The 25,866-nt window shown below is 37.1% G+C and overlaps 1 protein-coding gene and 1 long non-coding RNA gene across 2 annotated transcripts in view; one reads left to right on the forward strand and one right to left on the reverse strand.

The window, feature by feature from the left end:
- Positions 1–225: 225 nt before the first annotated feature.
- LOC114474129 (uncharacterized) lies at positions 226–11,044 on the forward strand. The gene is made up of 3 exons (XR_003675346.1): positions 226–238; positions 10,169–10,175; positions 10,918–11,044. It is a non-coding gene; the product is annotated as an uncharacterized LOC114474129 (long non-coding RNA).
- Positions 11,045–15,370: 4,326 nt separating this feature from the next.
- Positions 15,371–25,866, reverse strand: part of rtn4rl1b (reticulon 4 receptor-like 1b) — a 193,875-nt gene continuing 183,379 nt past the window's right edge. Inside the window, exons 2-3 of the mRNA XM_028465716.1 lie at positions 20,285–20,736; positions 15,371–18,061 (exon numbers count right to left, since the gene is read on the reverse strand). Of these exons, the coding sequence (XP_028321517.1) occupies positions 17,174–18,061; positions 20,285–20,736 (1,340 nt within the window). The 3' untranslated portion in view covers positions 15,371–17,173. The remainder of the gene's footprint in view (positions 18,062–20,284; positions 20,737–25,866) is intronic.

A 25,866-nucleotide genomic window follows, 5' to 3' on the forward strand; every position in this document is an offset into this window, starting at 1 on the left:
ATATGAAACATACTTTAATCATTAACTATGTATGTGTAAGCTATATAACTATAACATTATTTCCCAAGTTTTGTGTTTATTACATTTAAAATTATGTCAATTTGTAATTGACATAATGACAATGATTATGTAATTGACATTTTGTTTTTTTTTTCTTCCATTTTTAAATTTTTTATCTTATTTTGAATAGTTTTGTGTGTTTGTTTTCATTTTTGTGTGTTTTTGTTGTCATTTGTTTGTTTTTTGTTAGCTTATATTTTTGTTGTTTGGTGTTTTTTTTATTTTGTGCATTTTTGTTGCCATTTTTTACATTTTTAATGTCATTTTGTGTGTTTTTGTTGTCATTTCTGGATATTATTTCTTTTAATCTCTTATCTGAACTCAATTAAAATTCAATTATGATTACAACGGCAACATATCGTTTCAATAATAATTATCAATAATGTGATTACAATTAATTGACCCTAACCTTGGATACAAGTTTTGAAATGGAATTTTTATTCTTAGCCTCTGAGTACAGTAAAACACATGCTTTAAAGGGCATCTGAGAATTTACTACAAGATACAACCTTGTAGTAAATGTAAAAAACAAGAAAGGCTGATTGCAATTCATGCAAACATCTGACTGCCCTTTGGAAAAAAAATTCTGCAAACTGATGTAAGATAAATTAACTTCCATCAAAATGATGCAAAGCAGAAAAAAAAGCCTTACAAGCAGTTAGAGTTGCAGGAGTTATTGTCATGACAGCTAATGGGGCTGTCACAGCCTGTACTGCTGTTTTGCTGTAGATTTCCCTGCTGATGACAACAGCTTGAATGCAGGACTATTGGAGATCAGTGTGTGTCATAAATATAGCTGGACGTAATGTTAACAGTCAGCAGAAAAACAAATATGCAGTTTGATCTTTCTGACTCGGAGCCAATCTGAGTGTCTCCTTGTAAGGAGGATTGCTATATTCTCCCTCTACTATAGCACGAGTGGCAATACTTTTACAGTTTTTACAGGGAAAGTGAAAAACATAATATTTTCTGACCTGTAGCTTTACAGTGTCAGTGCATCAGCAGCAAATAGGAAAATGTTACGTGACCACATTAATACATTTTTATTTTGCATCACATTCCACTGAATTGAACTGAGATCAAATGTATGTTATGATTAAAGTAGCTTTTTATTCTTAAGCTAAAAATGTGTCATTAGCTGGGTTTCCATTACTTTTGGAAAATCTAAACAGCGCAGTATTAGTATTTATTTATTTTTCCATGAGCCACCTAGTACAGGTCCGCGACCCACCAGTTATGAATCACTAACCTATGCAGAATGTAGTTTATTACTTTTGTTTTTGGGTCTTAGCAATGAGACAATAGGATGTACTGGCTTTTTATAAGAAATTGTAATGGTTGATTCATTTGCAAACACATGACAGCCTCTATACCTCCTCCACCCTTGATCTGAACAAAGACTGAAAAAAAAAACACTTACTATACATGAATGGATCAATCTTTATGCTGCTCCAGTTTTTGCCCGATGTTGACACAATGTTGAATTGTTATCCTGGAAAAAAACATTAATGTTAAAGAGTAGGAATGGAAAGTATTGGTATGATCTGGTGTTTGTATGTACAGAGCTGCTGAGGTGTTTAATAATGCATTGCTGAGCTGTGTCATGGTGTTATTAGAGTAGATCAAAGACCTTTCTGAAACCTGTTTGTAGCTGAGGGATCTGAACATGTGCATCACAGCATGCCTGGACAGAAGAGACACTTTGTCTGTAAATGTCTGCTTTTGTCACCATACTGTGAATTAAAAGGTTTTAATCTGTCAAGCGTGAGCTTAATTTAATGTGAAGTGGCTACAAAAGAGCATACATTTTAAAACACAATAGCATTCGATTGAGCTTTGTGAACCTTTGATATCAAATTTGTATTCAACCAAAGGACTTTCAAGTTTGACCAAATATATATGTTTTAGAAACCTGCTTGTTTCCCCTCCTGTTTGTTCAGACTTCCCTGTACTATAACTAATATGGAATCGAAAATATATTGAAAAAGAGCCCTCAGGGATTGCAAACCTCCACCAAGTGCAAAATATCCTCTTTGTATGATAAAGCTCTCCATGATCATTTATCAGGCACACACAGTGGAGTATGAGATTATTGCCGGGGGGATAAATAAAAAAAAAAAAAAAAAAAAATATATATATATATATAGACCGCCTCGAGATTCACGCCAACCACAATATGTGTAACATATACAATAATGCAAAAAACATTAATAACATAATTGATCATTTTGACTCCAAAAATTTGTATGGACGCGTCATTTAATGTTGTAAATTCATAATAAAATCAGGCCAGTGGCATTTTTCCGCTTCATTTTTAAGAAGAATTGCACAACAGAAGAAGAACCAACCTAAAGTCTCAAAAGTTTGGGACCATTTCACTGAAAAAGTATAGTACTATTTATAAAAAAACAAATTAATTCATATATATTTTGTACAGTCACTGTGTTTTATGGCACTTAGAATAGCTGTATATGATGTACAAATTGTACAGTATATTAAGAAATGTGTTTTTTGGAATGAATTTGGGAAAACTGTAATTAAAACTTTTGACCACTAGGGTAGGCAATGCTCCCCCTGCCTCCTCACAAACTCCACGTAGGCATACACACAAAATCTAAACAATTCAGAAACATTAAAAAAAAATCTTACTGTACGAGATGATCATGATCATTTACACTTTAAAAGCTTGGAACAAATTTTTAGCTCCATTAATAACGTCCAAATGTATGGACACCCCAATGTTTTTGAAAAATCTTGATGAAATGGGCAATCTGTCTGTAACTCGGTATATAACTGACTCACCAACTCGACATAACTGAGTCAAATTTCATTATGATAAATCAATGACAAGATACATTTTTGTAATTTCATGAATGATGAGAGATAGGGATTTTATGTCAAATGTTGTAATCCTGCTAACAAACAAACAAACAAACAAACAAATGCTGGTGAAATCACTTGGCAGAGGAAATGACAACTACTTTGTCATTTAAAATCTGATGCCCACTTTAAAAAGGCAGAGATTTGGCAGATGGATGTAAGATATTTTTCAGGGTATCAGCCTTTGAAGACCGACTGCTTTCATCCTGATTTTTGTTGGGTTGGAAAAAGTTGTAGAAAAGCTGATGATATGGATGAAATCCGTCTGTTTCTTACTGCTGGAATAACTTAACTATCCAGGTGAGATGGGATGCATAAAGGCTTTAACATCTTATTTTTAGCTGCGAGGAGAGAATAGCACACTGACACGACTAGCAGTGCCACCATTCCCAAGTGACACTGCGGCGTGCTCAATGCTGCCTCTTCGTTTGCAGTCGCTGCCATCGGGATGTGACGTGGGAGCCTTGATTTTTTTTTTTCCCAGCTCCAACCCCCAGGGAGATGGAAAAAGACTGCTGGGTACATTTTTACATTTTCATGGGACACTTTTCAGACATGATTACAAAGGCAGCCGAACCAATCCGAGCTATCAAGTTACAAAGAGAGAAAAAAAGCTTCCCCGTCTTCTTGTTTCTTGTTCTTTTTGTTTTTACACTTACATCTCTATTTTTCACACCTGTCACTTTGAGTTCTTCCCTTCTGTTTTATGTGCAGGGATTTTCAAATTCAAATTTTTCTTTGTATAAATCTTGAAGCAAAAAAAGAAATCCGAAGAATGCAGTGCTGTGCATTTAAATAACTCTGGGTAGATTAAAATATGTACCAAGAAAGAAAAAATCTATTCACAGTACTGGCGACCCTATCCGTCTGATTTACAGCTAATTCCAGATTGTACATCAACCTTGTGGCATTAAAGCAGAGGTACTGTAAATGTCCAATCCAATGGTTCATCTACAATACTTATATAGTATATTCCACATGTGTTAAACTCCAGGCCCATGAGCCAAATCCGACCTTTTAGAACAGTGGGTCTTAAACTTTTTTGGCTCAAGGACCCCCTTTTCTCTGACTACATTTTACTCAGAATATTTTGAAAATAAAATTATAGAGCATAATGATGAAATGAAAGTGATAACGACCATTTTAAAGAATCTAATTTTGTTAATAACTGGAATGAAACAGCGTTTCGTGCCTCCTGAATAGATTTATTTCTATTTTTTTTTTCAAATATATAATTCCCCATCATCTCCTGCCTTGTGTGGAACCAAGACATGATAATTCAATATAATTTCCATCATCATTATGATTATCATTTAGTTTTCTCTCTCTCTCTCTCTCTCTCTCTCTCTCAAGTACCCCCTGTAGTGCCATTGCGTACCCCTAGGGGTACATGTACCCCCATTTGAGAAACGAATTGAGCAAACAAATATGAGCATCCAATTAGGTCCACAGAAGATTATTTAAATCATAATTTTTCAAGAAATCTTGCAATTTCTCACAAATGATTCCAGAGAAATTTGTTACAAAATAGACAATTTTTGACGTGAAGATCCTGCAGGGATTAATAATGAAAACTAGAGCCCAATATTGTTAAAATAGCTCTTTTGTCTCACACCGAAAATGTGCAGCCGAGTTCAGATCAAACTGGTCCATATTTGGCCCCTGAACTAAAATGAGGTTGACACCCCTGGTTTAGACTGTCAAAGTACAGAGTTGCACTGAAAATATTAGACGTATTATAAGAAGCCAAACAAATAATAATTGGTCAGGTATTTTGCCAAGTTTGTGTGATATTTACGGTATTAGAGCGAGCACTGAAGACCACTGTTTAGGATGTTTTAGCTCGTAAAAAGCTGCTCACGTTTTTGTTTTGTTTCACGGTGTTACGGTCCAAATAGTATCCAAATAAACTGGTGACTGGCTATTAATTGTGAGGCTGGTGTGAGAAACAATAGATGTTAGAACTTCTACCGTTTGACATTTTTGCAAAAAAAAAAATTTTTACAGCTTTTATGAGGGCAGTAAAATGTTTATTTTGCACGTTATAAATACCGTTAAACAGCAGCCGTCAACACACATGGAAGTTGATAATAAGAAACGAGGACCACCAGTTAATTAATTATACCACCTCTGGTTCCACATGTGCATGTTTTACGTAACATCCCTTTTTTGGTTCTGATTTATTTATGTATTAATAATGTTTCAATTCACCAGTAATGTGACTTATGTGTTGCTTCTTTTTATGTCCGGACCGGGAGCAAAAGTTCGCCCAGTCACCAGTTTATCTGGATACTATTTGGGCTGCAACACCGTTTGGTAAAGTTGGCAGATATTCACAGATTTGGACTTCCAGCATCAATAACTCTTTAACGAAAGGTCATCGACACACAAATGACACCTCTGCCATCAGTGTGAGGTGGACAACATGAAAACGTAAATATCGAAATATCACACAAACGGAATCAGATTTAATTTTAAAACAGAAAAACGCTGCTTGTTTGGTTTTTCCATTTTCCTGTTTATGGTTTTAAATTGATAAAACAAGTTTTTAAAATTTTTTTTATTTGGTTTTGAAACAAAATAACCAAAAAACGAAAGGTACATGGATTGCCAAGCGTATTTTATCAGCAGGATTCTTGCATATTTTGTTGGGTGGTAAATACTTAAGGCAAGATGTGATAAAGGTCTACCAGGCTATTGTTATTCCTGCACAGTGCAAGGATTAAAAAGTGCACTCATGTGGGTCATACAACTGATGAGGCCAGCTGTGCTCTGGTCAAGCCAAAACATGAAGGGCAAGCCCAGCGGTGTTGGATTGTGGAGGGAGAGACTACAGCTGAAATCTGTGGGTGAAAAAGCAGAAAAAGTTTTTAAGTCATTGATTTTACTGTCGGAACTGGATTGATTTTCTATCCGTTGGTGACCAAATCCTTTGGCTCATAGGATTACAGGTGTGCTGTGCTGCTTTTGTCATATCAGAGAGTTATTTCAGACGGACCCATGTTTATTGCCCAACACAGAACAACTGGTCCATTCTGTGCTAATCAGAGCTCTGTACTGTCAGCTTTTAATTCTGGTGTTTCAAATGACCTGGACATCAGTCAAATTCTTTCATCACCTCACATAGATGACTAGATTTATTTATGTAATAATCAATAACCCTGATACATGTTGTAATCAATAACCCTGATACATTTAAAGGTCTCATATCATGCTATTTTTCACCAATCTCCATTTGTTCTAAGAACCCCAAAAACATAGTATTTGAGGTTTATTTTCCCAAACTCGCCTGTTTTCCAGAGTTTTAGCCTCTAAAAAGTCACTTTCTGAGCAACTCCACACAAACAGGCTGATTTGCGTCCTTCTTATGCATATTCAGAATCAGAATCAGAAATGTTTTATTTGCCATGTACAGTTTTAAGGACAGTACAAGGAATTTGACTTGGTGGTTGGTGCACAAAACAAGCAACAAAAAGAAATAAAAGAAATAAAAACAAAACAACAAAGAACAACCCAGCAACAATAATAATAATAATAATGATAAATATAAAGGATGAGGGATAAATAAAGGATAGATAGAGAATGAAGGATAAATAGGATAAATATAAATATATATATATACAGTGCAGCAGGTATCAAGCTGGTGGAGGTGGTGATCGGGTGGGGGGTGGGGGGGGGGTTCAGTGGGTGACTTGGGGTGTGTTCATGTGGATGGTGGCAGAGGGAAAGAAGCTGTTTTTGTGTCTGGAGGTTCTGGTCCTGATGGACCGAAACCTCCTACCAGAAGGGAGAGATTGAAACAGTTTATGACCGGGGTGGGAGGGGTCGGCCACAATCTTTCCTGCACGCCTCAAAATCCTGGAGGCGTACAGGTCCTGGAGGGAGGGCAGATTGCAGCCGATGACCTTCTCTGCAGAATGGATGATACGCTGCAGTCTGGCCTTGTCCTTGGCCGTAGCTGCAGCGTACCAGATGGTGATGGAGGAGCAGAGGATGGACTGGATGATGGAGCTGTAGAAGTTCACCATCATCTTTGTTGGCAGACTGAACTTCTTCAGCTGCCGCAGAAAGTACATCCTCTGCTGAGCTTTTTTGATAAGGGAGCTGATGTTCAGCTCCCACTTGAGGTCCTGAGTGATGATGGTCCCCAGGAAGCAGAAGTACTCCACAGAGCTCACTGTAGAGTCTCCCAGGGTGAGGGGGGTGAGGGGGGCTGGGTTCTTCCTGAAGTCTGCTATCATCTCCACTGTCTTTAAAGCATTGAGCTCCAGGTTGTTCTGGCTGCACCAGGACACCAGCCGGTCTGTCTCCTCATGAGTGGGCGTGTCTATAGACGGGACACTGACTTCCTCCTCCCCGCATGGTGACGTAGGGCCAGAGGACAGCCCGCCCTCCTCCCACCCACTCTGTAGTCGAGCTCATGCTGCTTTATAAACAGGACACAGAGTGTGGGGGCGGGGCGTTCACCGGTACATACATAGACTGTAGAAAATACATACATAGCACGCTCACCTTCGTGGGCGTGTCTGTTTACATGTCAGTCACGGCAGAGAGCTTCCTGGAGGCGCGGCTTCTCCAGCTCAGTGCCTCGTCAAATTCATCATCAAATTGGGAACGCGTCATCAAATTGGAGCGAGGTGTTTGGGCTCACCCTGCAGTAAGAAAGGAGCAAATCACCCTCTAACAAACGATGGAACGGGGAAACAATGAAAAAAACACTTTGGGCATGTGTATGAAGCCCAAATAGCACTTTTATCATGTTTAAAGCACATAAAAGTTGATTTAGCATAACATGGGCCCTTTAAAGCTCGATCGAGGTTTTCTGCTTCCTTCACAGCAGACTGTTCTGGATGCAATCTTACTCTCACCATTTGATGGCCCTGTGATAAACAACAGCATGACTTCCTTGGTCTTTGTTCTCTTCTGATCCTGTCCCAAGAATCACTATCTTTACCTCTCGTCAAATCCTTTTTACAATGCTGTGTGTGTGTTTACACATTTACTCAGCCAAGTTCCTCCAATAATGATTCTACACAAGCATTCAGGTCGAAGCTAACATGCTGACAATGTTTAAGCTAGAATTAGTGTACAGAGTCTGACAGCACCATTAGGTTGGAGCAATGCAAACACACAACACCACAAAAACAGTAGAGCCAGAATCACTGACCTATAAATCAATGCATTTCTGTCTCTGGTGTCTGAACAAAGGGACTTTTCAGTTGTCCTTTTTCCACATGTTGGATATGCGACATCAGACTGGTAGCTATTGATGTAAAACACTTAAGTGGTAAAATTGAGATATGCTGAAGGGAAAAGACGAGTATCAGACTTCTTGTTGGTCCTGATTTGTAGGAATGTTTGCAGCCATTTTTTCTTTGAGGTAGGCAAGCCTTGGAGAACGACAAACAGCCTTCTACTCATGGGAGTTTTCACTCACTATGATGTGCTCTTTTTGTTTTTAGAATGGAGAACAAAAAGTGCACTTTCTGGCAGGCCTTACTGAATATTTTCCATTTGCCCTCCATTTGGTGGAGTTTCTATTTTTTCATTTAAGGAAATATTACAAAATATGATGTTCTATTATGTCTTCTATTTCATTCCAAATTACAAGATTTGTGGGCTTTCTAAACAATGGTTTCGCGTGTGGCCACTGACTTTGGGTTCAGCAGTGGGCTTAACTTTCTGTAAACACAGCTGGGGTCTGACACTTGAGTGGGCGATGCAAACCTACTTAGGATCCGTACAAGCAATCCAGATACACCAGTAGACAATTGGTTTGCGCTGCGTGTTTGTGTTATTGTAGCATGCAGCCCTGTGTGTCACTGTGGGTGTGTGTTTATCGGCACTGTGGAGCTTGTGCTGCAGGGCACGGCAGCACTGAGCCAGGGAGTGAGAACTGGCTGCAACTCCATCTCAGATGCTTTCCACACTGGAGTGGAGCTTTGTGAATGTGAGGGGGAGAAACTTGTTGTGCCTTTATTTTGGTGGAGTGGGTAATTACATGCAATCAAAGGGACGGCAGCAGAAAAAGCTCCATCAGACAGAAGTTGTGTGTTCCACTCCTCTGATGGTGTTTTACAATGAGGCAGAGCCGACAGATGTTAGATTTTTCAGAAATAATCTTTATTTGCTTTGAATTCTGTTGTAATTTTTGAATCCTGTATAAATGGCAAGGTTGCTTTAAAGACATAGACAAGATTATCCATAATTACAAACCTCTATCTCATTTTAGCTTATTTTTTAACATTTTTCAGCAACTACACCAAACTAGCCATATTTTAACCCATTTTCATCACTTTCTCTTGTCATATTTTTGCTCCTTTTAATGCATTTTTGCAACATTTCTGCCACTTCTCCATCAAATTTCAATGTCTTTTCTGCACATTTTTTCTACTTTCAAGACATTTTAGACACTTATAAAACCCTTTCCACCACTTTTTCACTTAATGTTGCATATGTTGACCCTATATTTTCACTTTCAACCTCTTTTCACCATATTTCATGCTTTTTTTTTTTTTTAATCAATTTAACCACATTGAGTATTTGCCATGCCATCATTTGCCAGTTTAAACTAATTGTTTAAGCATTGAAATACATTTTAATAACTGTGTTGCACTGTTGTGTTGGTAATGTAATGTGAAGGGCAGCTCATCCACCTGCCATGACCGCGCGCTCAATCTCCGCCGCACAGAGAGAACCAGCTATACATATCACTGAGGAAAGCATCAGTGAAGAGGTGGGTGGGAGCGGTTTTGTGTGTCTCTGCTTGTGCATTGGTTGAGTTTACAAGGGGCGGGGTCAATTAGCATATGTGCGAAACATTTAAGTTCAACATTTAGATATAGATTTAACATTTAACATTTAGATATAACATTTAGATATAACATTTAGATATAACATTTAACATTTAGATATAATATTTAACATTTAGATATAACATATAACATTTATATTTAAAATTTAGATATAGATTTAACATTTAGATATAACATATAGCATTTTGATTTGAATAATCAGATTTAATGCTTTTTTTTTTTTACCTCTATATATGTGGTTAAATGTTGTGCTAAATGTAGGAAAATGTGCTAAATATGAGAAAAGTGAGATAAATAATGAAAATGTGTTAGCTAAAACTTTTATACTAAATTTTTACACTTGGCACCCCATAGTTTGGTAAATCAGTGTTTACAGAATATGACACGATAATTAGACGGTGCTGCTGGCTCAGTGATCAGGTCCATCAACTGCTACTGACACCCTTCATTGATTATGAAACAATGCTTATCCGTTGCACTGAGGAACCTCCCCGACGGCTCTGTTTAGACCTTGTTATCCCTCTGTACTTGGAGGGAGGATTAAGTGAATTTAAAGGGGCCTGTCACAGACTGGCCTCAAGGTGAGAGACAAAATCATTACAACATTTGCCTATTTCATTCCTTTTTGTAGCCAGTGGTGAGAGAGCTAGAGAGCACCTTGTCAGTAGATCAGAATATAGATCATTTATAATAAGAACTCTGAATACAGCTCCCAAAATGTATCACAGAGGAGAAGCTTTAATTAAGCCCCTGCATGGTGCTCCAGGGAGGCAGCTCTGCATTGTTTCACTGTAGCTCACTGAAAGTGTGCAGCATTGGTTTTAAGACCTGACATTTTACAGCAAAATTGGCCTAAAACAACAGCTCTGACGATTGTGTGTGTATTTTTAGCCAAGCAGTCTGAATTATTGAACACTCGTGTGTGTGTGTGTGTGTGTGTGTGTGCGCGTGTGCGTGTGTACCCCCGATGGAGCTTCCTGTCCTGTTACTACAGAGTGAGTGAGAGTTAAGGTTTAAATAAACTATCCTTATCACTGATTGGCTGAATAGCTAGCAAAACATGTTCAACCCAGATTTATAACAACGTTAGTATTGATGCAACAATATAGACAGAGTAAAAGCTGCTACGGATGATATATTTTTTAATCAGATAAAGACATAGTAGCTGTGTTTTCATTATCCTTGGAAATGTGTAAAATCTAGATAGCGCAATAACAACTGGTAATGGAAACGCCTGAATGTAGAAAAAACACTCAAACATCGCTAAAAGGTTTTCACGCTTTCATGAGAAGGAATTTTCAGACATATCGATATATTCAAATGACATATCAAATGTATGTCCCCTTTCTCTTGATTCCTCATTTCTACCCTTCACATAATGTCCTATACTATAGACATATGGAACCTATTTTTTGTTCTAAACAGTAGGTTCCATAGTTTATTTACACCAAATTCCTTTTTTACTCCCACCTAGTCTAGGACTCTCCTATTTACTCACCGTGGTCATTTCCAGATATATTCTGCTCCTGCTAGAGGCTGTACATTTTTGGGTGGAATAAACAAGTATAAAACAAAGGTAAAGATGAGATTATGTTTGAATGTACCATTTTCAAATCAGCAAGAGGAAATCATAATTTGTATAAGTGCAAAAGGTTTAAGTGAGTTCATGATACGTAGGTAATACTCATATTAAAATAGTTTACCCTGAATGTTTTATAGGGTCTATATGTGGCACTCTGACTTTCAGCATTATTTCTGGGTGAACTACTCTACTCCTTATAAGTTGGGGGTCAAACTAAAGAGCATTTATAAGCTTTTATTCAAACAGATGCTGCAGTGGCCTTGGGCTGCTCAATCTCGCTCAGTTTAGCATGCAGGTGGATGGGTCTGGGGAAGCAGAGCACGGAAACTGCTCTGGGGAGGATTTGTAAATAAACGGGGGGAAAAAAAAAAATAAAAGGCTGGATAAGAAAGTGCTTAAAGAGAAAATAGGTGATATTAGCTTTGAGATTGAAGGTGGGAAGTGGGAGTGAAAGCAGAGGTAATCACAAGTACGGTGACATTTCTATTATGTTTTTGGCTCCTAATTATCACATCCCTGCTTGTGCCTTCGCTCTTTCTAGCTCAGTTTTCTAATTACATGGTTTGAATCTAAGCCACACATGCAGGGACAGAGTCAATTAAAAGAAGGAAACAGGCACAGATGGTCAAATGCTGCTTTTTAGGGAAGTGCCAGAAGTTTGTTCCCCTCCTTTCTTTTTTCTCCTTCATTGAGTTGTCATTATCAACAATAGTGTAAAGTCATAGGATAAATTCAAATGCTGCAATTTAGCCTGCTGGTGCTATATTTGGGAGTTCATGTGCTATTATAAAAACCTAACTCCTCTGTATCCACAGAATACTCAGACAGGTGTGTCTCACCCTTGGGGGGGATGCAACACCCGCAGTTTAATAAAAACAGGAAATCATCCCCCTCACTTTTTATCAAGAGATTAATTGTTGAAAATGTATTGGATGGTGATCAAGCCAATCACAGCCAGCCTTTTGACAAAACCGCCATTCCGAGAAGGTAAACAAAGAGGTAACAGCGATGAGTGAAGAGTAAGTAAAGTGACAAAAAAAAAAAAAGAGTAACAGGTGGCAAAAATGGTCCAAAAGGGGCAAAAAAAAAAAAAAAAAAAAAAAAAAAGTGGCAAGAAAAGAATGAAAAGTGAGTGAGTGGCAAAAAAATTGACAGAGAGGAAACAGGTGGTATGAAATGGCAAATGGTAGATTAAATGGGCAAAATGTGGCAAACAATCATGAAAAATGACAAAGATGTGGAACAAAAAGAGGCCAAAATGTAGGGGAAAAGGAAACAAATGTTATTCATTGGGCAAAAGGTAATTTATTTGGATGAAAAGTGGCAAAAATAAAATGGTGAAAGAATCGTCAAAAATTTGATGTGTCAAAAATAACTTGCAAACATGGACAAAAAAAATACTAAAAAGGGATATTTATTGACAAAAAGATGCTAAAATCTGAAAAAACCCCCAAAAAAGGGCAAAAATGGGACAAAGCAAGTTGAAAACATTGTTAATAACGTTATAGCGTTATAATGGTTTTAGTCAATCAATCGCTGCTCCATCCCTGCTCATCGCTTTGTATTTAAAGTAAACTATTGTTGTCTCATAACTTATTTCCACTTTGATTTTTGTTTGTTTGTTTGCTTTTGCCATATTTGGTTGTTTCCTTTTGTGCGTCATTGTCTCTCAATGGACCACATCCACTTATGATCCTCCCTGTTTCTGTTTCGTGCTGTTGCCTTCTGCTCAGTTTTCCTCTGTTTCAATCATATTTCTACTATTCTACCACATCATACAAGTATCAAGTTATTTTTTTCCCCCCTTATCTCATTCTTTAATTATGCAGCAACGTTTTGGCTCCGGCTTCAAATAAATACTATTTTACCAGGTTTTGTACAGAGGATCTTCCAGCTAAAATAGGTCTTTACACGCAATGAGACAACTATGTCCGCCTTTGATGTGCTTTCCAAATAAGTGGGTTGAGTGAGACTTGAAAGAAAGTCGCCATGAGTCAGACATCAAATGATTTCAGTTGTAAAAAAAAAAAAAAATTACAAAAATTCAGTCCCTGATGAGAAATCTTTCACTACATTAACTTTACATTAGGTGAAGTCCAAGAACCAATTTTCTTTAACCAGCCAAGTGTTAAAACAGACCAAACGATTAGTTGATGAGTCTCTTGAGCTGAGATTATTTGCTTAATGGGTGAGGCTGAGTAGAAATATATAGCCCGTGGCTGAGAAGTTGTTGGTTTATCTTTCTGTGCAACATTTGCAACCCTGACATGAAGGGGAAAAACCAAATAAAACAAGCCTAATACATACTGTGTGTACACTTTGTAAAAAAATAGAACCAAATTGGTGTTGGCAGAAAACGAGGCACATTCATCGACACTCTGTTAGTTGGACATTGGAAAATTTGATAAACTTGTAATTTACAAAATGTAGTTTAAATGGCACAGCTTTTATAAGAATGCACTGCTATGAGTGATTGAATGTTTGCTTCCAGATTGACAAAGATAGATCCACAATCAAAAAAAACACCTATGATTTGAATGCACAAGTATTTAAATTACATTGACCTGTATGAAAATCAGAAATCTTACACATGGAAATCTCCAGGTGTTTTGGGGCATTACTCAAAGTGTAACTAAAGCCCAATGTTTTTTGATATAAGTCTAGGCTGGAAACTCAGAAAATGCCTTGATTATGGGCTTGGCTCCTGGAGCACTTAAGACACGCCCAGTCTGTTATAAAATCTCCAAAAATCAATTTATGCTTGGTGAACTACCTACTCAATACTCCTTCATAATCTGATTATTCCGCAAAAACAACAGAAATGAGTTGGGAAGTCACTTTGGCAGAGTTTTTTGGGCAAAAACAATAGATAAGTTAATTTATCTGCATTTAACCCATTGGTTCCTAACCTTTTTTGGGTCGTGACCCCATTGCAATATCACAAATTTCTGGCGACTCAGACATTTTTTCTCTAGAATCTCTAGTTTTTGATCTGAGTTATGCTGAGTAACCAGATGAGATAATCCACTTCAGATATTTTTATACTGCATTTTAATTTACATAGAGTGAAGTGAGTATAGTAAACAGTTGTAGATTGTGCGGTGTCTTAAAAAGTTTTAAAAATATAATTCTAATCAGTGTGTCACTAAACATTTCAGGTCAATTCCAGGCGACCCAACATGGGGTCACACTAAGGGTTCAGGGCATTGCTCATAGGCCCAAAGTGATGGCCCGTGGCAGATTCAAACCTGCAACCCTCCACTTGTTCAACGTGAGGCTATCACTGCCCTAAGCTATACCTCATTTCACAGTGAGTGTTCAAGGTGGTGACTTTCAGTGCTGCCAGTGAGCTAAACCTGCCGGCTGTGATCAATTTAAATATAATTACTCAGCACTCCCATCCATGCACACAACCACTCGCTCACACCCATTCATCATGTAAAAGAATAGGGGAAAAAACTTAAAACGAGCACTTATTTGCAGATCAATTTCCATCCTAGTGAGAAGAGTTTAGAGAGGAAATAGTTTACGATCCAAAGATCCATTAATAATATTAATAGCCTCATATGCTATAAGTGACACTTTTATTAATATCCTCCACAATTTTAAATGATGTATAGCTTAACCACCCATAGTATAAATGGTATTTTACACACGCGATTATAATTAATGTTGATTAAACTTGATCTATTTTTACCTTTATTTCTCCTGAGGTCCAAGAACAACGGATTAAATGAATCCTGAAAAGTTCTTCTATATTCTTCTATATTCTTTTTCCTTTTCCAAACTCACACATGGATAAACACTGGTTGATGTTGAACACTGTACAGGTCACGATATGCTATGTCATGCAAGCTTTGAATTGGGATTCACACACTTTACACATTCTAGCCATCACTGCAAATTTACATTAGGGAGCCTTCATCCATGTACACATTATATATATATATATATATATATAAAAAAAAACAAAAACACCATCATTGATTTCTAAGTTATTCGTCAAAAACGAACGAGACACAGAAAACAATAGTGGACATAAGAAGATATAGATTTTATTATCTTTATAAACATTTTGTATTGTTGTTCATTGATGACAACTTCCTAACATTGTAACAATGACAAAGAAGAAAAAAATAATAATGAGCAGTTATACAGAGTGAAGTGAGAAAATGTGCAGTAAGAAATAAAATGATTAAAAGATGAAAATGTAACTTAACAAAATCACCAGGAAATGAAAAAGTCAAAGAGCTCCTCCCAACTGGAGGAACAAAAAACCCTGTTATCATTATTGACGTCTTTGATATTGTTTTTCTCATATCAATACAGTTAATTATTAATATCCACCTCTGGTTTTCGACGTTACTTGTACAGTTCATGTCATTAGTACAAATGTCAGCCTATCAGAACGTATATGTGAAGGCATTGACGCTCCAGTTGTCCACTTGCTGTCCCGAGTTTCGTGGCGCTCATTTATTACTCTGGGAACGATTGTCTTGGTTCTTGGATTTTCACATCCAGGAACAATTCCGTCAGTTATTAGAGGCAATATGCCTCGTTTTTGTCATTTTCCCTTCAATGTGTTTTTTCACAAGTCCTTTTTTTTATGGAGTTCTTCAATCCCTTCATTCATAGTTTTTATTTTTTATTTTTTTTTTTATAACTGATAGAAATGTGGTTCTCGTGTTCTTTGTGGGGGGGTCAGTTTCCACAAACAGCCCCCCTTTCCACGATGCTTAAACTCAAAGGCTCCCTTTGGTCCTGCAGCACGGCTCTGTGTCTAGGTCCATTATGTCTCTTACAAAAAAATCAACAGAACAACATCTGACACAAGATATGGACAAACTAACTTCTCCATATTCACAGCTTGATCTCACAAATTCCCCCTTTTCCCAAGCTAATAACATTGTTCTGATGGCAGTTTTCTCCTTGAAACAATTAGCAGCTTATTATCTCCAGTTGCACAGATGGAGCAAACAAATAAATAAATGATTAAATAAATTCATTTTTATGTAAAAAAAAATACAGTTTAGCAGAGCCTATAGATCCTGAAAACAGCCACAGTTATGCAGAGAGTAGGTGTTGTGATTAGTTTTAATTTTATACTGTTTTTTTATACTTGTTTTATGGCCTTTCAACGTTGGTGAATTTTGATTGCGTAGTGAGAACACGTCATCTCTGTGCACGAGGCTGAGTGGAATTTTATTGCCAAGCTTATTCACTGTATCTAACGATGAGAAAACACTTTGTGGCTTTTCGCTTTTGTCTCAAACAGGAAAATGCTGATGGCAGAATAAATGAGAGCGAGATAAGACGAACACAGGAGGCTTCACAGATTCATCAATGTCCAATTTATATTGTCTCAATAATGCTTCATTCACTGCGTAGCTGGAAATTGATGAAAAAAAATTGGTCTGTTTCCGTGACAACAAGCTGGTTGGCTTTGCTACTGCTACATTATCTTCTTAAATTTGACCTAATTTTGATTATCTGACCCAATATCATCTAAAAAAAACCAAAAACAGAAGCCAACACAAAAGAAAATCAGATTAAGACGTACAGTATTGAAATAATTCTGGCATTGGCAGTGCAAGCTAATTCATCATTCAACTTCCATAGGTTTTACGTCTCCCAAACTTTGTGCCGTGAGTCTTTTTCTTGTCGATCTTTGATCCTTTGATACCAGTTTCGAACTGTAAAGCTTTCTACACAACATTTACACATATAATCACATCCACACACATACATAAAAGACACGCAGGCCTTGTAGTGCAGGAGCTAGAGAGGGTCTGAGAGCTGAGAGTTTGACGTCATCAATGATAAACCCCCCCGAAGGTCAGCGGAGAATGTAGTCGGTAATTATCGCTAGCAAGGCAACAAAAAGGGCAGAGACGTGGGATGGGAATTGGGATGAAGACGCCCTATTGTTGGCTTGCTGTACCCCACTAGGGGGGCGGACAGTGGTCCGGGGAGGGCACTTTTGCTTTCTCAGCGTGACTGTACCATCTGGGGACGTGTGGTCATGCTTTCTTCCGTCTGTAAAATCTGGCGAGGAATCCTCTTTGTCTGCCATGACCTCTGTTGAGTCATGAACCTCGTTGTCACCCTTTCCCTTGCTCGCCCTGTTACGAGGCTTTGTGCAGTTACGGGAGCGTCCAGGCCTTGAGGGGTGCACTATGTGGGTCTGCCCACCCACTGCTACGCCTCGATTCATGGACGGATTCACCGTACCAGACAGATTATTAGTTTGAGCTCTGGACTCAGAGTTCAGAATAGTTGGTGAACAGTTTGGAAAATCCTCTTTGTGCAGCTCCTTCATGTCTTTCCCAATCATGTTCTGTGGCACGCGGCACCCGACAGATGACGTTGAACCTCTGAAACGTTTTAACCACTCCCATAGAGACACAGCCTTACAGTCACATGACCAGGGGTTGTCGTTGAGGCGCAAGTATTCCAGAGAGGGCAACATGTCCAGACATGGTCCAGACACCTCAGTCAGGGAGTTGTTGAACAGGTAGAGGGTGGTGAGACTTTTCAGGTCGTGGAAGGCCAGCTGGTCAACCCACTCTATCTTGTTTTGGTGCAGAAGTAAACGGTCCAGTGCTTTGAGACCTCTGAAAGTGTTCTGGTTCAGGCTCCACAGACGATTTCCATGCAGGAACAGGTGACTTAGGTTGTGGAGGTCCATGAACGTGTCATCCTGGAGGAACTTCAGGTGATTATCCTGTGCAGGTGCAAAAGAACATTAACAGTTAACATATCCATAAATATCAACAACCTTTTCTTTTTTTATTTGACAAAGCCCTTTGCTCGTGAATGAATAATTGTATACTAGGTTTTGCTGGTCTGTTTTGAATATTAGGTAATTGGTAACACTTTACTTGAAGTTTTATACATAAGGCTGACATTACGCTGTCATTAGCAGGAAATAGGTGTCATGGAAGCTGTCATTATGTGTCATTTGCTAAATTATGACACCTTTGAAACTATGTTGGCATTTTTTGGGTTAGATGGAGGGATCTAGTGGGGTTAAGCTTAAGGTTAAGGTAACAAAGGGTTAGGGTAATGAACAACACTTAATAACAGCCTTCATGACACTTTATTCATGCTAATGATGGCGTCATGTCAGCCTTATGTATGTAATATGTATTTTTACTATTGTGCCTCATACATGAGAAAATAACACTAAGCTGTTGCTAATATTCGTAAGTAAATTATAAATATATGAGCAAAAATGTCAGACTTTCAGACTTTTGAGCCTAGGCTGGTTCATTTTATGGCACAATGGGCAGTTGCAGGTTTTACAGAAAACTGATAGTATAAACAAGGTCAGAGAGGTACCAAATCTTATTTTATCTTCACATAAATTTCTGAGAACAAAGGATGTAAAAACTTTATTTATTTATTTTTTTTTACCAACATAAAGCTTACATCAAATGAGAGTAGAAGGAATACTTATTTATGACAGAGTTGGACAAATCTGTAGCCTAAACTCCTGCTTCAGATTTTTATTCTGTACTTTTTTGGTATAGTTTGTACAATCAGATATTTTGACCCAAAACATTAATGTAAGGGGCTGTAAATCAGATTAATTAGATCTAGTATGATTATGTTAAATTAGAAGTATTTACTTCATTTTCATTTATTTATTTTGCACACTTTAAAAACAACATTAAAGGTGCAAGGAGCTCCGCCCCTTTCAATAAACACAAACAATTTAGAATAAGGGCTGACAAATAAACACTTGTAAAAACACGAGACAAAATGCACAATTAAACGTTGATGTTTGAGGAAAAATAATATATAAACAAAGTGCACAAGAATCAATATCAAAAGACAAATGAAAATGTTAAACCAAATGTTAATTGAAAATGAAAAAAGAAACACAAACTTAAAACATATATACTGTACATACATATAAATACACATGTGGATTGTGATCATACAGTAAAGTGACAGAGAGCATGACGTAATTAGGTGTAATGTAAGAGGACGTATAAATGAGCTGAGGTATACCTTATTTTATGTACAGATGTTTACATTGTATGAAATCAGTCAAAACCTCTATTTGAGACAAGAATTTATTTCCTCTGGCTCTTTGTCTGCATGTTATTCATGTAAAATCATTTGGACTGTGAAGTAAATGTGATTGAGCCATCTCTGCCCTGTGGTCAACTGGTGCTTTGCAAGGGTCTCCATTCTGTAGCCAGCCTGTGTAAACTATACCCAAATGCAGGGTTGGGGAAAACTGGAATTGTTATTGCATTATTAGTAATTTACAACTGTGTCATAATTGTAATTGTAATTTTAAAAATCTGTCGCCATTGTAATCATAATTGAATCGAATTAAATTAAAATAACTGACTTTGGAATTGTAATTACCATGGAAATTCAATAAAAACGTTTAATTACAATTTAATATAAAGCAAAACAGGTAGTAGTTAACAAATATTAAAATATGTTTCATATTAAGTTTTCCCACTACCTGAGTAACAATACTGTGAATGTAACTGATGTTTTGTACAGAGTTCATAGTTATTGCCTCATTCCAACTCTTGTCCGGTGTTGGGCTTTTACAGAAGATATTATAATAAATGCACTGAAATTTAAATATAAAGATGCTGAAATTACATTGTGCACACAAAAAACTGCATACAATCATCACGACGCTATATAAATAAAAGTTAGTGAAATTGTAATTGAACTTTAGCAATTGAGAACATAATTGTAATAGAATTTCAGGAGTAAAATGATAATTGTAATTTTTTTGTAATTTGAAAAAATGCCGGTTATCGAAATCATATTTGAATTGTAATTGAACATTGATATTTGAAAATGTAATTGACCCTAAACCTGCCCAAAAGGAACAAAATATTGCCAACTTTGTTCCGTAGTGACTGAATTCCAGTAAAGTTTGCACTGCAAACTATTTACACCAAAACCGTACCTGTAGATAAAGATACTGTAGATTCCTGAGGCCTTGGAAGATGTTATTTGGGAGTGAACTTAGTCCACAATGGTACAAGTGAAGCGCCTTGAGTCGACTCAGGCCGTGAAAGGTGTCTTCGGCTAAGGAGCGCAGGTGACGGTTGTCCCCCAGATCCAGCTCCTCCAGCAGCGTAAATCCGTGGAACGTGGAGGGCTCAATGTACGAGATGTTGTTGGAGTAAATCCACAGGGTGACCGTGTTGGAGCTGAAGTGGCCCTGTAGCAGGCGGTGTATTTTATTGTTCTGTAAGAAGATGCGTTCGCTGTCGACAGGAATGCCCTCAGGGACCGAGAGGAAGTTGTGGGCTTGGCAGGACACGGTGCTCGGTGCAGTGTAGCAGATACAGTGACGGGGGCAGGACCAGGACAGCTCAAGTCCACAGAGAACCAGCAGGAACTCCAGTCCACAGCCTGCAAGAAACACAAAGTAACAGATCAGAGGGGAAGCTAGAGTTTGAGACGTAGATGAGAAAGTGGCACAATGGACATCCCATGATATTGATGTTATGTTATGAGTAGGGACGGGTACCTTTCACATTCGAACCGATACTGGTACGTGTGAATCGGTATCGGTTCTCAATGATATCAATTTTTGGTACTTTTGTGTGGTAATAAATGGTAAATAAAAAATCTCAAAATGTTCTAATTCACTGTGTTTATTTCTCACAATAATAATAAAAATAAACAACTTTACCAAATATATCAAACTAACATCTGTTTGTATTGTAGTAACATTTCTTTCACAAATGTATTCACCATGAAAACCCTGAACTTCAACTACCTACCTATAACGCACAAATTAAAAAGCAGCTTGATGTGACAGGTCAAGGCATATTTATTAGCATTTCATACACAAGGCAATTTAATGTGCTTTGCATGATCAAAAAGTTCAACAGAAAACATGCAACAGCTTAAAAATTAATAAGAACATTAAAATCAGCAATAAAAACATTAAAATCAGCAGTAAAAACATTAAAATCAGCAATAAAAACATTACTGCTGATTAAAATCAGCAGTAAAATCATGCCTAAAAATCTTCCTCTCAATCATATGCACTATAGAAAAAGAGTGACTTTTTCAGGGCTCTATATTGTGAGTATTTAACTGCATTTGTGCAAATCCCATGTGTGAACGGCAAAAATTAACTTATTTATAGCTCGACCAAAAGAACCGAGTTTTCGTTGGGTGCTGTTGCTAGTGCCGGTGCTTGATTCGCTTTTTTTCTATATGGACCCATCCCTAGTTATGAGATAAGTTCAAAAGACATGTTTTATATGCATGAACACAATCTGATGCCTGACGCTTTAATGTTTTTTATTCATTTTTTTTAATTAGAGATTACCAATAATAAATTATCCCCCAAAAAAGGTTTGTTTGATTTTACAGAAAAACAGTAGTCAGCAACAATAGAGGTATGGACCCATTTATCATTTACCAATGGCTTGCATATATTTTAACCCCAAACATAAGAATAGTCAACTATTGAATACAATAAATACCAAACTAAATTAGACCTTAATAACCTTAAAAACTACTAAGAAAACTGAAAAAAAAAAATAATTTTTAAAGGTGAAAATAGCCATTAGCTTAACCCAAACATAAGAACATTCAACAATCAAATAGAATAGATAACAAATAAATTAAAAGGCCTTGAAAAATAACATAAAAAACACTGATAAATTATTGACTTCAGTTATTTTGTATCGTCAGTATTGAGTTTTTTCAGAAGTGTTAGAGCGGAGTATGGAATGGACTGTTTGCTAATATCAGACCCCTATCCATTATCAATATTAGATTATAGGACACACTTTATTTATTTTTTTCTTCTTAGTATCATTTTATATGTCTAATAGAAAATTATGAAGACCTTGAAACCTTACCATATTTGAATAATGTTTATGTAATCTTCGTCCTGTTGGGGGCCCCTCAAACCATCTTTTATAACCAATTTCTTAAAAAAAAATTTAAAAAAAACCCAATAAATGATAACTTCAGACCTGCTTGTTCCTGTTTCACAGGGTTCACAGGGATCTGCCAGTGCCTAACATGATAACTTCTTCATTTAAATGTTAAACATAAAGTGCAGCTGGTAATGACCTTACACTTGAAAGTTACACAAAAATTGTGAGTTTTTCCCCAAAAATGTAGTAACACGATTAGTTTAATAACGACCAAAGGAGTTTCCTTAAGGTCAACCTTTAGAGCTAAATCCTCCCTGTGACAATCTGCCACTGCAGCAGTTAGGTTTCTACCATAGTCTATGATACAGCAGAAAACCGAGACACAGCATGAGTAAAATCTGTAGTTGCTTTTGAGGCAGCGTAATGAAGATTAGTATATCTCAAACCTTTAGGCTTTATATCTAAGATATCGACTTCAATAGTGCATTTCACCTTTATTGACTGTCTCTGTGACTGTCTCTCTCTCACCCCTACCACTGCCTCCAGGGAAAAAAAAGGACAGAGACACAATTTCTCATTCCCAGATTTTTTCTTCAGCTATTCTCTTCATAGCAGATTTTTACCTCCTTTCACCTTAGATCAAGGTCTAAAAGATTAAACTGAACTCCAACTTCACCTGAGGATTCCAAAACAAATTCCACTTGTGGTTGAACCACCATTTGAGAATTCGGTCTCTTGAGGAAACGTTGAGTACCACACACTTAACCAGACACAAGCTTAGTTTTGTTGGGACCTCGGTAACACTTCAGTTGAAGTTTTATACATAAGGTGTCATGAAGGCTGTCATTAAGTGTTGTTCCCTAAATTATGACACCTTTGGAGCTATGTTGGCATTTTTTGGGTTAGGTGAAGAGCTCTAGTGGAGTTAGGTAGGATTGGAAAAACGATGGACACCTTTTTCATGCTATTGACAGGTGTCAATGTCAGCCTTTATGTATACAACTTCAAGTAAAGTGTTGTTGGGACCTCTAATACAGTTACATGATGCACATTGGATCAAAACCAAATAGCTTATGTGCTCATTCACAAGAAAAACCCAAAGCAGAATCAATGACGCAAAAAAAGCACAGCTGCCAAAAGATGTTTAATATTTATTCCCTACTTAGAAAATGATCACATGTTAGCCAGCAGGCCACCAGGAAGCATAGGAAGCTAAGGAAAGATGTGTCAAACTGATTTATTCATGCATTCTGCAACATGCACACAACGGTGCAATGGTTGGGAATCAAACAACCAATCTAAAGAGTGGGGATGTCAAATAATTTAATCAACAGCTCTATGCATACGCAGCCATTTCACTTATCCTATTCAATATTCTACCATTTAGACGTGCTTTTAGAAGATAGATTTCCCTCCTGAGGTCATTAACATGTCTTTGTAGTGAGACTATAGCTTTGACTGGGGTGCTACTACAAAACAAAATGCTTCAGTGTGTCCTTGAGATAAAAGATATAACTGAAGACAATCTTATCTGAAATGTGAGCAACTTACAACAAATGTTGAACATTTCATTCGAAAACCTCACTTCTTTTTTTTCCAAACATTGGCTAAGCTGTGACATTCATCATCTGACTCCACTGACCTTTACAAGTAATTCTCATCGTCCCATTGCAGAACCAGAAAATGGGCAATCTGTGTCACCTGAACAGAAGTATGCACTCTTGGGTGTATATCTAATCCTATTTACTAAGGTCTGCTACTGGGCAACAATACAAATGCATGTATCGTAACTAAATGAGGTAATTTTTCATGGATGATCAGAGATTGAAAAGGTTGAATTTGCATGTAGTTTTGCACGTGTTTGTGCGTCATGGAATATCTCGTGTTGCCACACCATGCATTACATTTTGAAGTGATCCTTATTTATCTCAAACTTAAACTAAAATTAATTTAACAACAAACCCATCAAGAAACCATCAAGGTCAAAACAGTTCATATGCATATTAATCATTTCTTATATTTTACCAGTGGTTCAATATAAGCAATCAAAGCACATACACACGTATGTCAATACATCTAGTTTGAGAAGGGACAGAATGAAGCAAAGCTTATCTAGTTCATGTGGTCCTCAGTCTTATTCTGTGCAGCCCCCCCAAAACAAATCCACCAAAAATTGTAATTCAAAAAACTAGAAGTAATATGAAGCCCAACATAATACACAAAATGCACAGAATGTAAACAAAAATACACAAGGCAACAACAAAAACACAACAAAGTTTCCATAAATACACAAAAAAGAATCATGAAATGCACAAAAGGACGTCAGACACACGAACCAGCCATGCACCTAAACACAACACATGTACAAGATGAAAAATGTACAGATTGACAAACACAACACACAAGAAATAAAAAACACATAAAATGATTAAAAACTCAGAAAACATCAACTAAACTACACAAACAAGACAACAAAGACAACATCCTTTATTCGTTCATGTGTTAATGCTCAGATTGGTCATTATTCTTAAAGTTGACATGAAAGTTGATAATGTGGCCCTCCAATCAGATACAATCACATTCTTGTGGCCCCGCTGTGATAAAAGTTGCCCATTCCTGACCTTGGCAATCTATAATTAATTATCCAACTTTCATTTTTATTGTAACAATACCAAAAAAGTTTAACATCCATTGTAGCAAAAACAAGACTACAAACACCTGAATGCGTGATCACTCTATTCATAATATTGTATGTGCGAGAGAACAGCAAACATTTTGTAGGAGATTTAATATAATTTTTTACTTTACGGTCATAAATTGATTCTGCAAGGTGACTTTCTTGTACAGTGGCTGTATTTAATTTCCCCCTTCATGACCAAGACCAAACAAAAATGCTGCCTCTGGGTGTTTTATAAAGATGTGTGACAAACTGGTAGTGAAGTGTGATTCAAATGCAGGGATGAAGGAGGCAGCAGGCTGGAGGAGCTCTTTAGTAAAAGGTCCACGTTTTTTCTAAAGAACGCAAAATGTGAGAAAAAGCCAAACAACTGAGTATAAATCAAGCACTGGTAAAACTAGAAGCAGAAACAAACCAAGGGAAGCACAAAGCAGACTAACTAAGAGAGAGCAGCATCTGACAAAAGACAACATAATGACAAACACTAAGGGGCGGATTCACTAAGATCTGAAATAAAGGGTGGTAAACCAGTTGGGTCCCTAAATCCTTTGGTGACACAATTTCCCATCTACCATGAGGAATTTACTAAGATTGCAGAAATGATTAGCGCTTGTGCAGAAGTGGTGGAGACCACCCTATTTAACCTATTCAGTGCCAGCCATTTTCAGAATTTCTACCCCCCTTACTGCCAGCTGTTTTTCAGCATTTTGACTGGTTTATAAAGACCCACAGAATATTTTGTTCTATGACAATCTGAATTATTATTATTGTTATTATTATTATTATTTTTATTATTGAATGAAAGATTAAAGTCTGTAATTTCATCAGAAAATAGAATTTTGTTTCTAGCTTGTTTCATTTTTCTGTAATCAGCAGTTGAATAGAGGCAAGTTTCACACAAATCACCAGTTTGTGACAAAAAGCTGAGAAAAACGTCTTTTTCTTTTTTTTTTTATTTCTTTT

The sequence above is a fragment of the Gouania willdenowi genome, chromosome 13, assembly GCF_900634775.1.
Source record: "Gouania willdenowi chromosome 13, fGouWil2.1, whole genome shotgun sequence".
NCBI classification, from domain to species: domain Eukaryota; kingdom Metazoa; phylum Chordata; class Actinopteri; order Blenniiformes; family Gobiesocidae; genus Gouania; species Gouania willdenowi.